Raw genomic sequence first — 18,622 nt, 5'->3', positions numbered from 1 at the left:
ACATTGTTTACAATAGCTAAAATGTAGAAGTAACCGAAGTGTTTACTGGCAGATAAGTAGATAAACAAAATGTGGTCTCTACATGCAATGGAATATTATTCAGCCTTAACAAGGAAGGAAATCCTAATGCATGCTACAGCATGGGATTAACTTTGAAGACATCATGCCACATGAAATAGTCACAAAAGGAAGAATACTGTATTACCCCACTTACATGAGGCTTCTAGAATAGTCAAATCAATAAAGATGGAAAGTAGAAATGTCATGGAGGGAGAATAAGGGAGCTATTTAATTGGTACAGAGTTTCAATTTCACAAGATGAAAAGAGTTCTGTGAATGGATGGTGGTGATGGTTGCACAATGTGAATGCACTTAATGCCACTGAACTGAATATCTAAAAATAGTTAGGATGGTGAAATGTATGTTATATCTCTTTTACCACCAATAAAAAAGTATAAAGAAACAGGAAAAAAAAATTGGCCATGATATCTCAGTGCAACTCTATTGATACGTTCACATGGTCTTTCTGAGTCTTTTTTCTAATCTTAGCCTTTTGATAGGTCTTTTTTGACAGCTTCCTCTCTTCTCCATTACAGGAACATGTTTTTGCAGTTGTACGACCCAAATGGGTCATTTCAAGCTGCCCCATCGGATGTGGAGCGCTGATGTGTAAGTATTACTTTAATACCCATGACATGGCCGGGTAGACAAGACTCCCAGGAAAGACGGAACTCACAGAACACGATTATGGGGAATCTGGGCTCCTGGGGACCTTCAGGGCCTCCCATCTCCTACTGATGGAAGGATCACTGATTTATCAGACGTTACCCTGCTTAAACAGAAGCAGCCTATTAGGGCAGCTCACTCCATTACTAGAATCAAACATACCCAACCCACTCCCCTTATTTTACAAAGAAAAATCAGCGGAGAACCGTAGATCTTATTCCTAGAAAGCTGATGAGCCCCGTTTCCCTCGCAATGGAAAGACCTGGCCGCCCTGGGCCACATCCCCACCTGCCACAGGGACTGGCAGCAGAGGCACACGCGCTCTGCAGTTGGCCGCAGTCCCCTCCACTCTTCTCTCAAAATAGGCTCGGGTCTTTAACCTAGACTACCCCCACTGGCCCCCAAGCTTTTTTTTTGTTTTGAGATAGAGTCTCCCTCTGTCGCCCAGGCTGGGGTGTGGAGTGCAGTGGTGCGATCTCGGCTCACTGCAACCTCCGTCTCCTGGGTTCATGCGATTCTCCTGCCTCAGCCTCTTGAGTAGCTGGGACTACAGGCGCGCGCCACCACACCTGGCTGGTTTTTGTATTTTTAGTAGAGACGGGGTTTCGCCATGTTGGGCAGGCTGGTCTCGAACTCCTGATCTCAAGTGATCCACCCATCTTGGTCTCCCAAAATGCTGGGATTACAGGTGTCCGCCACCACGCCCGGCTAATTTTTGTATTTTTAGTAGAGTTGAGGTTTCACCATGTTGGCCAGGCTGGTCTCGAACTCCTCACCTCTGGTGATCCAGCCGCCTCGACCTCCCTAAGTGCTGGGATTACAAGCATGAGCCACCGCGCCCGCCCTTCCTGAAGCATTTTTAATTGCGGTGCCGGCTTTAAAAAAACTTTTAGGTCAAGAAACGCGCTCCAGAAGCGCCGCGAGGGTACGTTGGCCAGGCGCCTTCCGTCACCTGCGCAGCCGTAGGGGCCGCGGACCTCCCCGCCTGGGCAGGACCAGGTCCGCAGCGGCCTCGGCGCCCTGGCCCCGCTGTGTAACACACCGCCCGGGGCTGGGCCCCTGCACGCCCGCGGGCCTCGGCGTCTGTACCCGGTACCGCGGGCGGCGACACCTACCTCGCGGGGCTGGGGAGGCCCGAATGGGCTAAGAGACGGGACCGTGCCCAGCACCGGGCCTGGCACACAGCGGGAACCCAACTTGGGGGCGGTGTCGCGCACTCCTAGCGAAGAGGCTGCTGAGGCTGCAGGAGCAATGACAACGGCGGGGGGGCCGCCCCCTCCCCACGCAGCCTAAGGGGCCGTGGCGGCCCCCGCGCCTGGCCCCAGGACCCCGCACCTCAGCCCTGGGTTGCGGGGGTGGCCGCGCGGACAGCTACGCACTCGCGCATGCGCACGCGCACCGACATCCAGGCCACGGACCGAGGACAGAGGTTAGATGGGTTGAACCACTACGGGAAGGGGAGGGGAAGCTTTGGGAGGAGTGAGGGAGAGAGGAAGAAAAAAGCAAGATGGGACCGCAAGCTGGACGTGACTGGAAGGGATCACGGCTGCGGAATCCAGCAGGGGCATTGGAGTTGATGTGCACTCAGCTCCGAGCTTCTTCGTAGTCTCTCACCCCCGTGGCTACTATGGACTGGTCCGGAAGGTCAGGCAGGGGGAAGCTGCGCAGGCGCAGTGTGAGCGGTAACATGGCGTCCAGATCTAAGCGGAGGGCTGTGGAAAGTGGGGTTCCGCAGCCGCCGGACCCCTTAGTCCAGCGCGACGACGAAGAGGAAGATGAAGTCGTGGATGAGGACGAAGGCGATGACGACAGTGACGAGGAAGAGGATGAAGAGGACCACGTCATTGACGAGGTGAGAAGGACACGCTTCCCTAGTTGGTTTATACCTGAGAAAAACTTTCTGGCAAGCCCAGGCTGTGTACAAATAGTGCAGTGACTTCCCTAACCCTGAGGGTCTGTGAGGAAAAGCTGGAGATAAGTTCTTTCTCAGTTTTCTCCTCGGTCTTTAACACACTGCAGCCACAGTAGTTATTTTTTAAAGGCCGACTCCGGTCCGGTTAACCTTCGCAACGCGCGTCCCGCGGAAAAAGCCCGCCACAGCAGGTGTGTCACGCTCGCCCTCTTTAGTTCTCAGGCTGAAGCCTCAAATCCTGAATCGGCCACCGCGGGCCCGCACAAGGGGCCCTCGCCCCTCAGAGCAGCCGCCGACCTCCTCTTCATTCTGCAGGCGGCACTCACGTGGGCCCTCGGTTTCTGGAAGGCTCCTGCCGGGTTCTCCCGTAGAAGCTTTTTCAAATGCTCTTCTTCATCCTGCAGAGTTTTCCCTTTCTTCTTCAGATCTCAGCTAGGCTGTATTTTCTGGCTCCTGGGGCAGCTGACCCAAATCGTGGGTAAATCTTTGGCTTCGTAGTCTCATAGAACTGGGTTCTCTTCTTCAGAATAGGTCCTATAGTGCCTGGAAATATAGGTACTTCTTATTTGTTTAATAACTAATTAGGACCGAATGATCCTTCAGACCACTGAATGTTTAGATACCTCAACCTTAACTTGTCCGAAGCAGATTTGTATAATAATTCATGCCCCTCTCTTAACCGTCGTCATTTCTGTAAATGGCCCGTAAAATCACCAGCGGCTCTAACCCCAAACCTGGGACTTCACTTTAATTCCTCCCTTTCCTCATCCTATATCCAGTCCATCAGTAAATCCTGTTATCCAGACATTTCTCAGCACTGATTCCGAGACCATCGTAGTCCACACCTCCATTATCTCTTGCCTGGACTACTATTTAATATAACAGCTTTTAACCGGTGTGCTTTTCTCCATTCTTGTTTCCCTGCAATCAGTCTATACTCCATCTACAGTCAGAGAGATCTTGTAGGTCTGATCTCACGCCTCTGCTCAGAATGCTCCATTGGCTTTCTAGTTCATTTACAAGAAGATCCAGGGTCCTTACGTTTGAGGGACAGAAAGGCAGCCTGGATGGCTGGATCAGAATAAGGAAGAGAGAGTGATAGGAAATAAAATCAGAGCGGTAACCATGAGTCGTGAAGAGCATGGAGGGGAGGATACAGAGAAGCATGGATGCAGGATTAGAGGTGACACCATGGCGTGTGCAGGTGATCACACTTTCAGATCTTTACTTTGTCTCTATGCCTTGAATGCCATCTCACCATTTTTCACTTAGAACTTTAACTGGCTATTTTATTACTTTTGGGTTATAGAAATCAGTGCTTCTTGTGTTAACATGGAAAATCTATCAGACCACCACAGTCTTAATTCTAAATCACCTGGGAATGAGGGACAGGGCTCTTTTCTACAAACATGACTGTTCCTGCTGAAACCATGTGGAGATGAGCCCATACCCAGGAAAAGGGTGCTGGACAGATACACCATTTGCTGCCCATTTCCCTGGTGGTGCCATAATAGTCTGGGACAGAGGTCCAAAACGTCTATCTAGGCAAAAACAACAACAACAACAACAACAAGAAACACTAGATGAGCATCATTTACAGAATGTATTTATGTGGAATAAGTTTAAGTCCTGAATCATGTCAGTTTGCCATCTGGTCTAGCTTGGAACACTCCCACCTGACCCCTTCTTTTGCTGCTCACATAATCTGGCCGAGTTAGCATTTGAAGTCTGCAAAGCTGGACTTAAAGAGTTCAAATTGGAGCTGGAATTGCTTCAGAATTCAAGCTGGAATTGCTCTAAGCAATTCCAGGGCCTTGCACATTTAACAATTAAGGAAGCCTTAGATACATGTGTAGTCAGGGTGGCAAGGTAAAAGGAGGTCTGATTTCCTCTGTGATGTCCTTCAGCTAAGACCTAAATTCCCAAACCATTAAAACCTGAAGTGCCTCTAAATATATTATTTCATCAGAGCCCCAGGTTCATTGTGTCACTTATCAAGGTATGATTTAGGGTCCTCAAGGACTGATCTTGTTAGTGTGTAAAAGGAAGTAGGTTTTGTTTTTGGCATTTTAGTGCCATCTTCTAGATTCTGTTGTCTTGCAGATAGAGATCTGAGAGCCCAGCTACACATTCATTCTTCTAGTCCTTAGTACTCATCGTGTCTCCTTCTGCCTTAGGGCCTTTGTGCTGTTCCCTGTACCAGGAACTCTCTTTGCTGTTTCTCGGTTCCTTGCTCAAGTGTCACTTCTTTAAGGAAGCCTTTCCTGACTGACTTCTTATTTTTTAAGTTGTTACAGCACTGTGTACCTTTGTTTTATAGCACTTACATTTATTTCTACAAATATTTCCTTAATGTCTGTATTCCTCCCTAAATCGTAAGCTGCATGAGAGCAGGATCATTTGTGTCTGCCTTACTAACCTTTTCATTTTGAGTGCCTGGCACAGTGCTTGGTACCTGGATTGGTACTTAATAAATATTTGCTAAGCGAATGAAGTGTAACCTCAAATCCATGGGCTAAGTCAAGCTCTAGACAATTCCAGGGACTTTTGAAGTGATTTTGATTTTTGTGCACCCTTTTTGCAATCAGGAAAATAATTTCTCCTTTGTGGCTGCTGTGTCCGGTTTATTTGAACTGGACTTTCTCAACATTTAAACTAGGTTATTCTGAGTGTTTTGTTTTCTCAGGCTTTTGTGTCACATGAAGAAATAGTGTGAAGGTGCTTTGTATTCTCTACAGATGGCAATCTTGGCAATGTTTGCCTATTTTAAAGTCTAGATGTTTGTAGTTTTTCTGGTAACAACTATTTTGTGTGTTATTTACAGGAAGTGAATATTGAATTTGAAGCTTATTCCCTATCAGATAATGATTATGACGGAATTAAGAAATTACTGCAGCAGGTATTGTCTTTTATTTGTTATGCATAAATTTCCTCTTCTAAGAAAATTCGGGCTGGGTGTAGTGGTTCATGCCTATAATCTCAGCATTTTGGAAGGCTAAAGTGAAAGGATCACTTGAGCCCAGGAGTTTGAGACCAGCCTGGGCAACATAATGAGAACCTGTCTCTACAAAAAAATAAAAAATTAGCCAACTGAGGTAGCACACACCTTTAGTCCTAACTCCTCAGGAGGCTGAGGCCGGAGGATTACTTGAGTCTAGGAGCTCAAGGCTGCAGTGAGCTATGAATGCACCACTGAGCTCCAGTCTGGGCAACAGAGCAAGGCTCTGTCTCTTAAAAAGAAAAAAAAAAGAAAATTCAGGTCATTCAGTACAGGCTTTCTCAAATTCAAATTTGTAGAATTCCCATTTCTGTCCTCTCCACCTTGCCTGGAAGAAAGAATTATTTCCTTTCATCTGCTAATTAGTTGAGCTATTTTTTTTTTTAATTCACAATTCTTATGTAACAGTCATATAACTGTGCTGTTTGCTGCTATAAAATTGATGCTTGCTGCTTCTCTTTACTCTTTTACTCATATAATACGACTTTGGTTCTTTAACCTTTATAGCCTCTACTGTCCTTTTCACCAAATTCTTTGGCCTTATGTTTATCCTCTCTTCTCCCTTTTTTTCTCCCCCTCCCCCATTACTTCTGTATTACCACTGACTGCTTTTCTGAAATTTCGTAATCTTTAGCTTCTTTGACTCGCCTGCACTTTTCTTTCCCTCTGGGATTGCTTTTCTAGGTCACCTTCTTAAGTCACAGAAATTTCGTTATTTGTATTTGAATATAGGATTTGAAGTTATTAGAAATCATGCTTTGATCTTAATTTAAATTTTTTTCCTCCTTTTAGCTTTTTCTAAAGGCTCCTGTGAACACTGCAGAACTAACAGATCTCTTAATTCAACAGAACCATATTGGGAGTGTGATTAAGGTAAGCAGGACAATTGTGTTTATTCTGATTAAATGAGTTCTTTATTCTGTTCATGCTGGGCATCACCATGCTTGTAATCCCAGCACTTTGGGAAGCAAAGGTGGGAGGATTGCTTGAGGCCAGGAGTTCAAGACCATCCTGGGCAACATAGCAATACTCTGTCTCTGCAAAAAATAAAAAAAAAAAAATTAGCCGGGCATAGTGGCACATGCCTATAGTCTTTTTACCCAGGTGGCTGAGGTAGGAGGATCTCTTCCGCCAAGGAGTTGAAGGCTGTGGTGAGCTTTGATTGTGCCACTGCACTCTAGCCTGGCAACACAGCAAGACCCTATATCTGGGGTGGGGGGCGGGGAAGAGTTCCTATTCTGTTTAGCTCAAATTGGAAGTAGTACTACTGGAGGAAGGGAGACTGATCAGAAGTCATTGCAGAAATCCAAGCTTATTAAATGCAGTAGTCCAGGTGGTGGCAGTGGAGAGGGAGAGAAGTGGGCTCATTTAGAATATATTTGGGAGATGAAATATGATGGGGTTTAGTCCCTGATTGAGTCTGAAAGTGAGAGGAAAAGGAGTCAAGGATGACTTCCAGGTTTCTAGCTTGAGCAAACAGGATAACAAACATGGAGGAAGGCCAGGTTAGGAGGGGGAACGTGAGTTTGGGTTTGTACATTGTGAGTTTGAGTTACCTGTGAGATACCAGGTAGCGGGTGGAGCCCTGGAGACGTGGGAGTTTGTCGTAAATGTTATTGAAGTCATAGAAGTGATTGAGGTTGCGCAGGGAGGGAAGGGACAGACACCTTAGTAATACCAAGACTACTTGGATATCCGAGTACTATAAGTGGCAGAGCCAGCAAAGGAGATTAAAAGGGATGACAGGAGAAGTAGAAGAAACAACAGTGCAGTGGCAAGAAAGAGAACATTTGAAGGAGGAGGGGATGGTCATCCTTATCAGATAGATGTTGTAGAGAGCTCAACAAAATAGGACTGGTTTGGACCCTGGCTCTGCTGCTTATCATCTGGTGGTTCTTTGGGTTATCTGTTGTTTGTATAACAAACCACTTCATAGCTTAGTGTTGTAAAATAGCAACAGTCATGTATTTGGCTCATGGATCTACAGTTTGGACAGAGCTCAGTGGGCACAACTCATCTCTGCTCCTGCTCCATCATGTTAGCTGGGGAGGCTCAACTAGGGGCTGGAGGATTCCCTTTCAAGATGGCTCACTCACATGACTGGCAAGTTAGCCCTAGCTGTCTGTTGTGAGCTTAGTTGGGACTCTGGACCAGGGGCCTTCGTTCTTGTCCATGTGGGCCTTGCCACATATTGGGTTGCTTCCAAGAGCAAGCAGCCCAAAAGAAGCAGGCAGGAGTGGTGATGTAGTGCCATTTCCACCATTTGCTTAGTCAGTACAGATACAAATTTCTACCCAGGGGGAGGCCACATTGATCCCACCACTCTATGAGAAAAGTATCTAGGTCACTTTGTCAGAAGAGCATGTCCAAGAAGAGATCCACTGGGGCCATCTGCGAAAGATACAATCTGCCACAGTACCTTAATCTATTTCCATTTCTAGCTCTGAAAATGAGGATGATACTAGCACCTATCTTGTGGAGTGCATGGGTAAACAAAATGAGTTGCTGACTGCTTAGAACAGTGCCTGGCAACTGACAAGTGCTACATATGTGTAGTTGTCACTGTTGATGCCTTTTTCCTGTTCCCAGCACCTGTTCCCTAGCCTGTTGTGAAAAAGACAACAAACAAAAGTTCCATTCGGTCTAATGTTCCACTCGAAGTACATCACCTTCAGAGCCAAAATTCTTGAAAAGTAATCTTAAGTCATGGTTTCTAGTTCCTGTCCTCCTATTCATTCTTCAGACACTCTTATCTGACTTTTACACAACTAAAATTCTGACACTGAATGATAGGGTCACCAACATACTTGTTACTAAATACAGTGTACACTTTTCAAGGCTTCTGACAATATTAGTAACCTTATGGCACTCAATGTAAAGCAAATGAGAAATTAAACCTATGGGGGCTTCCTTTTATTAGGGCAATGGGAAAAAGCAGACCACCTGCTCTTTCATCAAATAAATGTGATCTCTAGCTGATTCGTGTCTTAGAAGACACTTAGAAGACCTAATGGATATGGAGAAGAAGCAGTTATTTTTATCCTTGAAAGAGGTTATCTAATGGCAGGATTCACCCTTTAAATGGATAATCATATCAATAGCTCTGCAGTTACAACTGGCTTCTTTGGCTTCTCCAGAGACACTTGAGGTGTCCTGAGGATACAGACTTCTTGTTCTTAGTAAAGGGACTACCCAGAGCATTCAGTGGAGCCAGTCCCTAGGATCATAGAACAAAGGGCAGGGGTGTTCTCTTTTATCCCTTCTCTCTTGCCCGTGTGGTAGGTGTAAGTGGCCCTCAAGCATCGCCCAGCTTCACTAATGGTCAAGATTGACAAGTGTTCTGGAAACTCATGAGTTTTAGATGAAACAATGCTGTGGGCCAGCAGAGAAGCAAGGCTTGGCTCCAGCCAAATTGTGTAGAAAACAAATTAAAATGCTTTATTTCATGAGGTTTTATCTCTTCTGGTTTTGTATTATATTGAGAATCTGATAAAATGACTTAAGAATCTAGTACAAAGAAATTTCAATCTGTCCAGAATCTGGGACAGATTGAAATGAGTCAAGGGAGGTAAAGTGAAATGAACAAGGTCACACAGTATTTAAGATACAATGCTTTCCAAGATGATGGTGGTAAAACTGTGACGGTATTTAAGATATAATGCTTTCTAAGATGGCAGTGGTAAAACAAAGTGTTGCTTTTGAAAAGTGAAAAGATAAATAACTCCTACATCCCAAGACTTGGTATTATACTCTTGGTATTATACTAAATATAACATTTAAATATTTTTTCTTTTAAAATAGCAAACGGATGTTTCAGAAGACAGCGATGATGATATGGATGAAGATGAGGTTTTTGGTTTCATAAGCCTTTTAAATTTAACTGAAAGAAAGGTTGGTTTCACTGGGTGGCATCTGAATGGTTATTTCTTAGGCCAAAACCACTTTTATTTAATGCATGGTGAAAATGTCTTATGTCAGACAGTGATATTAACTATAGGGATAAGTGCTCTTGTGAAATCTTACTGTAATCCTTTTTCGATATGAAGGTGGTGGTGTTGGGTCTGTACCCAGTTAAAGGTGTTCGCTCCCTGTGCTTTAGGGAATCATCTGGCTTTGCAGTCCTGATGTTAGTACTGATGCAGGAGCTGTTTGTGCTGTCTCTCTGCAGCTGTTATCTTTGCTACTTGTGTAGTGGGGATATTCTCAGGCTTTGCTGCCTCTATGTTGAGGGCATTTACTGACATTTTATTTTGTTTTGATTCATCTCTTTTTATTGACTCTCTGATGAGTTGTAATAAAAAGTAAACCAGCTGCTTACCTTCCTTAGAATAAGATGCAGGCTACACTTAATCTTTAATTTTGAAATAAACTTTCCATTACTTCCATCTGTCTTTATGAGATGGACTAGAATTGCCATTCCAGTGTGTCTGCATGTTAATTGATGACTCTCTTACCACTGATCATGGGATGGTAAAGAACCAGTGTGTTTGCTTTTGAGAAATGCTTAAGCACTCAACACTGAAGACGTACAAGACGTCAAGGCTATGGCAGGAAACTGCCATTAGCTGTAAGATGAAAAGTGATAGCTCTTACTTTCAGGTTTTCTCCTGTATGTGATGGCCTGTAATAGGAAACAAGCTTTCTCTTTGCTTTCTAGGGTACCCAGTGTGCTGAACAAATTCAAGAGTTGATTCTCAGCTTCTGTGAGAAGAATTGTGAAAAGAGCATGGTTGAACAGCTGGACAAGTTTTTAAATGACACCACCAAGCCTGTGGGCCTTCTCCTAAGTGAAAGATTCATTAATATCCCTCCACAAATCGCTCTGCCCATGTACCAGCAGCTTCAGTAAGAGACTTGGGAAAATGTCTTTGAACAGTAATTTTTTTTCAAATAGATTCATAAATGTCATTTAAGTAGAATATGCAGGTATAGAAAGAGTTCTTTCCTTGGTTTAAGCGGGTTTAGTGTGAGGGGAGTGGAAGAAACATCCTGTGAAGTGCATACATTATTAACAACTGGCTTTTTGAAGAGTTTGTGACAATAATCTTGAAATTTAAACTTAAGATTTAAGTGGTATATAAGTAAATAATTTCATAATAGACGACTTTTCATCTCCATTTGATTGAAGTTTTCACCTTCACAGATAGCTTTCTGCAACACGAATAAAATAATGAACAATTACAATAATAACAAAACTGGTAAAGTTTCCAAATTCTATGGGTATGTTTCATAACTAATGAAACCATAGTCCTGATACTATGGCTAGCTTTTCAGAGTTTTTGTTCTATTTTTTAATCCAGGAGTTTTAAGTTTACAAAAATATTTCAAATGTAGCTGTGAAGTCTAGCAAACTGAGTGCACTAAGAATTGTATTGCCCGTGCTTTGCAATAGACGACAAAATATAGGCAGACGCTCTTATTTATTTCTATCTATTAAAAAAATTTTTTTTTTTCCTGCAGAGACAGGGTCTTGCTGCATTGCCCAGGCTGGTCTTGAACTCCTGGGCTAAAGCGATCTTCCCGCCTTGGCCTCCCAGTATTGGGATTACAGGTGTCAGTCACAGCGCTTGGCCTACACAGATTCTTTCTAGAATATTCTCAGAGGTCATAGCACTTGCGTTGTGGTTTTCCTTTAAATAGCTGTAGGAATGCAACTCTACTCTGGAAACCTCTAGGTTTGCTGTTTTTCTCTAGGGATTCAGTGCTTATCTCCTGCTCCCTGCTCTCTCAGCTGCAGTTCAGATTGTGCTTCTGGTGCTTTAAGTGGTTTTTGGGTTTTTTTTTTCTTTTTTTTTTTTGATCAGCTGGAGCTCACATTTATTTGGTTTTATAGGAGGGTGATTTGCTTTCTCCTAGTCCTGTTAAAGCTGAAATGAGCCAAGCACAGTGGTGCACGCCTGTAGTCCCAGCTACTCAGGAGGCTGAGGCAGGAGGAATGCTTGAGGCCAGGAGTTCCAAGCTGCAGTAGACTATGATTGTGCCTATGAATAGCCACTGCACTCCAGCCTGGGCAAAATTGCAAGACCCTGTATCTTTAAAAAAAAAAAAAAAAAGGCCAGGTATGGTGGCTCATGCCTGTAATCCCAACACTTTGGGAGGCTAAGCCTGGCAGATTACTTGAGGCTAGGAGTTTGAGACCAGCCTGGCCAACATGGCAAAACCCCAATTCTACTAAAAATACACACACAAAAAGTTAGTCGGATATGGTGGTGCAGGCCTGTAATCCCAGCTACTCGGGAGGCTTAGGCACGTAAATCATGTGAACCTGGGAGGTGGAGGTTGCAGTGAGCCGAGACTGCGCCATTGTACTCTACAACCTGGGCAACAGAGTGAAATTTTGTCTCCAAACGAAAAAAAAAAAAGCTGAAGAGGAGGGTTGTTCTGAGTTTCTTCTCTTGTTCAAGGGCATCCAGATGCACAGGGCTGTTTGATTTTCAGAAAGAAGAAACATTAAGGCTTTGTTGCCATTCCATTGCTAGAATTTAGGGTATGTGTTTATGCAGTTTCTGCAGTATGTCAGAAATTAGTTCCAGACTCTAGCAGTTGACTGTAGTAGTAGTCACAGGCTGTAGTGACATTGGTTGTGGCTGTATACCTTTGTGTGTTTCAGTTAAACGTTCATAGATTTAAAAAATTCAAAAATTCAGATTCGCATATATTTTTAACTTCTGCACAGGCAGAGCAGTGATACATTGAGTGAATTTGAGATTCATCTGATCTGTTAGTTGCTATATATCCACAAATCAGCATAATCTGAGAGATATACTGTTATAAAAAGTAGTACGTAATCAGTCTAAAATGCAACTGATGATGTAAATAAAAATCACTGCTGTAGACTTAAGTGTTCAGATTGAATGCCTGCGTCACAGCAGAACCCACCGAAGATGCCTCACCAGGTTTTCTCTGTGCTCTGGTTTGTTGATGTATTTCACTTGACCCAGCAGGTAAACAAATGCTGTGTGTGCCTTGTAGGAAAGAACTGGCGGATGCTCACAGAACCAATAAGCCATGTGGGAAGTGCTACTTTTACCTTCTGATTAGTAAGACATTTGTGGAAGCAGGAAAAAACAATTCCAAAAAGAAACTTAGCAACAGAAAGAAAGCTGCGTTAATGTTTGCAAATGCAGAGGAAGAATTTTTCTATGAGGTAAGACTATCCTGCTTATCTATTTGTTTAGATGTAAATAAGGATTTTCTTGAAAATGATTTATCAAGATTTATTGTTCTCCCACTTCATGTCCAAGTCTTTCAAGTGTGGCCACTGTTTTTCTGTTTCGCCATAGGACCTAGCAGCTAACATAGTGCCAGGTGCATAGTAGGTACTCAAGAAGCTAGGCACTAGCCTCCTTGCCTGCACTGTGGTTATGAGCGTGAGGAGGAGGAGGAGAAAAGCGATTAACCTGCTAAGAATGATTAGGCATTTATAATACGCTTCCTGTGAAATCTTTCCTTCTAAAACCATGCGGAGAGGTAGACATTAGTCTGGGGTTTACAGTTGTGGACTTTAAGTCATAGGGAGATGAGGGAAATTACCTGAGATCACACAGCTGGTCAGTGTGGAAGGTGGGGCACCCCTGCTACTCTGTGTTCTTAGTCGTGGATGTCATCCCGCTGGTGGGATTTCTCCAGCATTTTTTTCCTATAAAGGTAGCTTATACTGTGATGGACAGCTATATACCAGAGAATATTCTTTCTCACCCTCTCTTCCTCTGAAAAATCTTGAAGTGGGCCAAGCATGGTGGCGCACACCTGTAATCCCAGCACCTTGGGAAGCTGAGGCGGGCAGATCACCTGAGGCCAGGAATTCAAGACCAGCCTGGCCAGCATGGAGAAACCTCATCTCTACTAAAAATACAAAAAAAATTAGCCGGGCATGGTGACAGATGCCTGTAATCCCAGCTACTTGGGAGGCTAAGGCGGGAGAATTGCTTGAACCTGGGAGGCTGAGGCTGCAGTGAGCCGAGATCACGTTACTGCACTCCAGCCTGAGCAACAAGAGCGAAACTCTGTCTTAAACAAACAAACAAACAAAATCTTGAAGTGTATCTCTGAGGGGAACATATTTTCCTGAATTGGATGATATCACTTATCACTTTTAAGACCTCTACAGAAGACTAAAGCACTACAAATTTAGCTGTGCCCTTCTTTTCCAGGAAGTAAATCGTAAACGTAATTTTTAAAAAACATGCTTCAGCACCTCAGGTCGACCATTTGCGGGGAGTATGTATGGGTGTTTTAAGATGGCGGGGTATGCAGATTTACTCTGTCTTCACACAAAAGCCTGATGCTAAGGAAGCAGCTGAGAAAGTGAGAAAAGAGTATTTGAAGACCAGTTCTAGTTAATTATCAAATTTTATGAGTCTTAATTTCACTTACATATCACAAGATTATTTTGACAATTACATGAAAATATCACTTAGCTGCTTGCTCATCTCTTAGAAGTTGCATGCCTCTATCCCTGTTCCTCATGTGGGTTTAAAATCTACTTGGTTTGTGTTTTATAACTTCTGCCTGAATGTCCATTTGAACTTTTAAAATTCTGAGTTTTGCTTCTTTTTAGCTCTCATTCTTATTTAAGCATATGCCAAACATAATATTCTTTGCCGTAGATTAAATGGGTTTTGTCTTTGGGTTGTCCCAATTTTTAATTCATCGTTACTTATTTGGTTTAGAAGGCAATTCTGAAGTTCAACTACTCAGTGCAGGAGGAGAGCGACACTTGTCTGGGAGGCAAATGGTCTTTTGATGACGTACCAATGACGCCCTTGCGAACTGTGATGTTAATTCCAGGCGACAAGATGAACGAAATCATGGATAAACTGAAAGAATATCTATCTATTTAACCCATTTCCAGTGGACAGTGATGGGCCTGTTTTTGTAACATTACCAGAAAACTCAGTGGAGATTTACTGAAAAACTCATGACTTTATTCAGATTAAGGTCCTCCACAAAAAGTAGGGTTCTGTCCCATGTGTCTGTGACACATTTACAAAATATCAGTTTTTTAAAATTTTGATCAAATTATGAGTGGTTGATTTAAAAACTTTTCCAAGAAGAAGAAAAACATGGAGTAGTAATTTAAAGAACTCAATAAAAACTTCTATTTTTTATTTTAAAATAATATACACAGTGTTATTTTCTTCAAGACCGTCCTGTGGGTGTGAGATCCGTCTTCGCGTCACATGCCTGCCATCCCCAGCAGCTCAGCCATCCAGCTAACTTTGGGACCCTACTGCACCTTGCGTTTGCTGGGGAGTCACTGTAGAGTGCATCTCTGTTCAGCAGTTTCAGGGCACGTCTCACATATTTTCTGTTCCTTATTCATTGTTGACATAGGGGACAGGTGATCCATTACTTGCTGTAGAATATCCTTACTTTCACTAGGAGGCAGATTACTGAAATAGTATTGTGGTACCAGTTGCATAAATCTGTTTGTTTAAAACAAAAAGATTAGATTTTGAGTGGGGAAGGTGGTGAGAGACACCAAACATTATGTCTGGGCACTTCCCATCCCTGGAGCATCTACCTGCAGAACCAGTGTTTAATTTGAACTCCTCAGTATCTCAGTCCGACTTTGTAAAATAAATACTTTCTGGTTTTCATGCAGCCAATGCTGTTGTATTTCTAGAATAAAAGTTGGTCTCTCTAGTGTTATGCCACACAGTGGAAATGCTGTCTACCACTAACCTTTAGCGGAAACTGGTATTTCCTCTAAGACCCAACACCATATGAGAGGCACCGATCATGTATGCTTAGGAGAGCTTTAGGTAGGGGCTATCTTTGCTTATTTCTCATTTTAACTAGTACCACTCCACATCCTGCTGCGTAAGCCAGACACCTATGAGTCACTCTTGGTTGCTGCCTTGAACACTACTTGCCGGAATAGTAGTGGAAACTTCAAAATGGATCCAGACTCTCTAGTGGCTTCTCAAAGACTAGCAGAGTAGTCTCACTCTCACCACTGCCTCTCCTTTCCATTCATGTGGCAGCCACAGTTCTTTTTTCTTTTTTAGACGGGGTCTTGGTCTGTCTCCCAGGCTGGTGTGCAGTGGTGTGACAATAGCTCACTGCAGCCTTGACCTGGGCTCAAGCGATCCTCTGCCACAGACTCTCAAGTAGCTGGCACTATAGGCGCGTGCCACCATGCCCAGCTAATTTTTCTTATTTTGTAGAGACGGGGTCTTGCTATGTTGCCAGGGTTGGTCTTGAACTCTTGGGCTCAAGCCATCCTCCTGCCTTGGCCTCCCAAGGTGCCTGGCCAGCTACAGTGATCCTTAAAACTATATTGAGAAGATGCTACTCTTGCTTAAAATGCTCCAATTGCTGTGTACTGCACTTGGATAAAATGTAAACTATGTGGCTCACAAAGCCTTACACCTTCTGGTGGTGCCTGCCTCTCTCTTCAGCCTCCCCTCCTTCCTCTTCCCTGACAACTCCAACTGCAATGGCTCTTGAAAAATGGCTGAGCTCATTCCTCTCAAGGTCATCGCACCTGCAAACAGTGCATTTCTCTAGCATTCTGTTCCTCTTAAAGACATATGGTCTTTGTTTTTATTTCTACACTCTTTTCTCTGCTGTAATCTCCTAAAAGGCAGGGGCATTTCTTAGGTATCCACAGAGGCCTGCCCTTAGTAGGAGGTACTCTCAGCATAAATTAAGATTGTATCAGTGTAAACTTTAGAACTAAGAATAAAAGCCAAATTTGTCATTTACTCCTACAGGTATGAAATAAAAAAAAATACAACCCTTTCTTCCCCATTAAACTTACAGTTCAGGAGAGATTTCTGAGGTAATCCTGATGTAGTTGTTCTCAGAAATGCTGAATTTATGGAAGAGGACCCACTCTGGCATCTTCTTGGTGATTGAGTAACCAGATAGGGGATGCAGCTGAGCAACCTGCTTATGTGTCAGCATTAAGTAGTTACCTGATCCGTCAACATCCCGAGCAATCTGAAAGGCAGAGTTTTAAAGAAAAAAGATTTTGTATTAATACAGAGATCGTTATACAAAAATGTTTGTTGAAGAAAATAGCAAAGTATTTCATACGGGATAGTTAAAACTAAAATTTGCCACTCATGTTTCCTATTTTCACATGTAGAAAATAAGCCATAAGCATGTTTTGCCTAAAACTTTGAGACAGTGATGTTAACTAACTTCAGCAACAGCAGGGCACTGTGCTAAAACGGTGCAGCTGTGAGGTTAATGTTTTGGCCATGAGATGAAACGCAGCACACTACCCGCCATACTATGGGCGACATACACTCCAGTGCCAAGTGCTTTACACTTGGTGTTTAGCACACAATGACCCTGTGATGTAGCAACCTTACTTTACAGATGAGGAAATCCATACTGAAATGTCATTTTTCTCCATTAAGACTACGTATTCTGCCTTGGCCCTTTATTCCCTTGAGGGGAAGGATACTTAAGTATCAAATCTTTAATAATAACATGGATTTTTAGTTTTACTTAATGTCAAAATCATCATCCTAAGTGAGCGATTGTTGGCAGCATGTCCTGGATATGTGCAATTCAGGGGAGCCTATGCCGGGGCAACCCCACCCCCTCTCACCTGCATAAAGTAACCAGACAGAAGAGCTTTCTTTATGTTTAGAGAGTTTTCCTTGGAGCCAAAAGCAGGTTCTGCATAGGGAAGCTCGATTCGCTTAATAATTTCTAAGAGTTCAGCTCGGATAACATCTGCCATTCTGAGTGCTGAACAGTTGAGGAAGTAATCATGACACCACTTTTCAACACAGTCTAGGAGGGAAAGAACACAAGGCTATTTAGAAATGATTTGTCAGAGGTTCTAAAGAGCCCAGGCCAGGCAGTTGCCATCTTTAAGCCCTGTGCTCTCCTCTCCTACAAAGGAGGCCACACAGGTGAGTGGCAGGAAGGCAGCAAGGACAAGGATTTCTGGTGGCTGTGAGGTCGGCTGTCAGGGCACTACCAGGAAGGGAGACGGTGCCACTGACAGCACCTATGCCACCTGCTGGGGTTCTGTGATCCCAGCCAACTGTGGAAACTTCCTAGTGGTGACTGAAGATGTATTTCACTAACCTGTGGCTCATAAAGGCCAGAGAGGATTTTGTAAGATCTATATTTTGTCTCTATGCATACAGCAAGGATGTATGTGGCCCCATTTAATCAAACTAGGCAGAAAAAAGCCCACAGTATAAATTCCTCTGATCTATGAAAATATCTCATATTTTATTTAATGATAAGAAAAGGATTACTACCAGGTTGATTTGGGAATTAATTATGTTACAGTTAAGCTCATCTATCTTAGCTGTAACTTTTATATTAAAATTCAGGCATGTGAGCTTGAAGTTAGTCTTTCTGGCCACCTGTAATTACGTAAGATGGACCTGGGAATGTACATGGCCGTGGCACCGCAGGCAGAAGACCCTCATTTACCCCATCCTGTCCACTCGCACCGCTCGGAGCAATGAGAGCATGTACTTAGTATCACCCATTCAGCATGCCCTCAGAAGATGCCACCAAATTCCCATGTACCTTCTGGCTCCACTGATAACTTTTTCTGTTCAGCTTTGAAACACTAACTCCCTGTTCTTTATACAATTCTACTGTCTTTCAAATTGCTGTCATATTTTTCACACTACACATATTTTCACACCATCTTTCAGAGCAAAGGAGGTAAAAGATGCATCATGGAAAATTTCAGGGAGGGACTTCACTGGCTGCCCTTCATGGGTGACTCCAGCCTCTGCCACGCTGCTTTGCCCTGTTTGTCCTCTTGTCTCTGCATAGCAGCTTCCAGTTGTTTTCTGAGTACCTTCCTGTGACAGGTAATCTACCCACTGCCCTTCAGGCATACACAGGACTTTGTGGCTGTGCTTTGACACGTGCCATTCTGTTCTCTGGACACCCTCTGCTGTCCTCTGCCTAGCTCCATCAGCAACTCTGCAGCCTCTCCTTAGCACCCCAGCCTATTCTGCACCAGTGTCTGGAGCTCTGCAGCCTCTCTG

General features: G+C 43.6%; 3 protein-coding genes across 21 annotated transcripts in view; 1 reads left to right on the top strand and 2 right to left on the bottom strand.

The window, feature by feature from the left end:
* The window catches only part of UROS (uroporphyrinogen III synthase), a 39,517-nt gene extending 37,373 nt beyond the window's left edge, over positions 1-2,144 (bottom strand). For 6 of the 11 annotated variants that reach the window (XR_004429809.1, XM_033179450.1, XM_033179484.1 and 3 more), the window contains exons 1-2: positions 1,842-2,143; positions 737-829 (exon numbers count right to left, since the gene is read on the bottom strand). Coding sequence is in view for 6 of the 11 variants with exons in the window: in XM_033179450.1 (XP_033035341.1) it covers positions 737-788 (52 nt within the window). In the remaining 5 variants the exon portion in view is untranslated. Of the gene's footprint in view, positions 1-736; positions 830-1,841 lie in introns of all 11 variants that reach the window. The other 5 variants (XM_033179433.1, XM_033179441.1, XM_033179424.1 and 2 more) reach the window with 2 other exon arrangements.
* A 230-nt stretch (positions 2,145-2,374) lies between these two features.
* Positions 2,375-18,622, top strand: part of BCCIP (BRCA2 and CDKN1A interacting protein) — a 28,410-nt gene continuing 12,162 nt past the window's right edge. For 2 of the 3 annotated variants that reach the window (XM_033179387.1, XM_033179377.1), the window contains exons 1-6: positions 2,375-2,578; positions 5,463-5,537; positions 6,429-6,509; positions 9,438-9,527; positions 10,294-10,481; positions 12,609-12,783. In XM_033179387.1, coding sequence (XP_033035278.1) covers positions 2,414-2,578; positions 5,463-5,537; positions 6,429-6,509; positions 9,438-9,527; positions 10,294-10,481; positions 12,609-12,783 — 774 coding nt within the window. In that variant the 5' untranslated portion in view covers positions 2,375-2,413. Of the gene's footprint in view, positions 2,579-5,462; positions 5,538-6,428; positions 6,510-9,437; positions 9,528-10,293; positions 10,482-12,608; positions 12,784-14,308; positions 14,760-18,622 lie in introns of those variants that run through there. The other variant, XM_033179395.1, reaches the window with a different exon arrangement.
* Positions 10,481-18,622, bottom strand: part of DHX32 (DEAH-box helicase 32 (putative)) — a 67,034-nt gene continuing 58,892 nt past the window's right edge. For 6 of the 7 annotated variants that reach the window (XM_033179309.1, XM_033179288.1, XM_033179300.1 and 3 more), the window contains 3 exons: positions 17,206-17,393; positions 16,405-16,586; positions 14,542-15,064 (listed from right to left, as the gene is read on the bottom strand). In XM_033179309.1, coding sequence (XP_033035200.1) covers positions 14,893-15,064; positions 16,405-16,586; positions 17,206-17,393 — 542 coding nt within the window. In that variant the 3' untranslated portion in view covers positions 14,542-14,892. Of the gene's footprint in view, positions 10,788-14,541; positions 15,065-16,404; positions 16,587-17,205; positions 17,394-18,622 lie in introns of those variants that run through there. The other variant, XM_033179316.1, reaches the window with a different exon arrangement.

This window comes from Trachypithecus francoisi, unplaced genomic scaffold, assembly GCF_009764315.1.
Source record: "Trachypithecus francoisi isolate TF-2019V2 unplaced genomic scaffold, Tfra_2.0 Contig01579, whole genome shotgun sequence".
NCBI lineage: Eukaryota > Metazoa > Chordata > Mammalia > Primates > Cercopithecidae > Trachypithecus > Trachypithecus francoisi.
The sequence above is the reverse complement of the archived record's forward strand: the minus strand, read 5'-3'. Positions and strand labels throughout refer to the sequence as shown.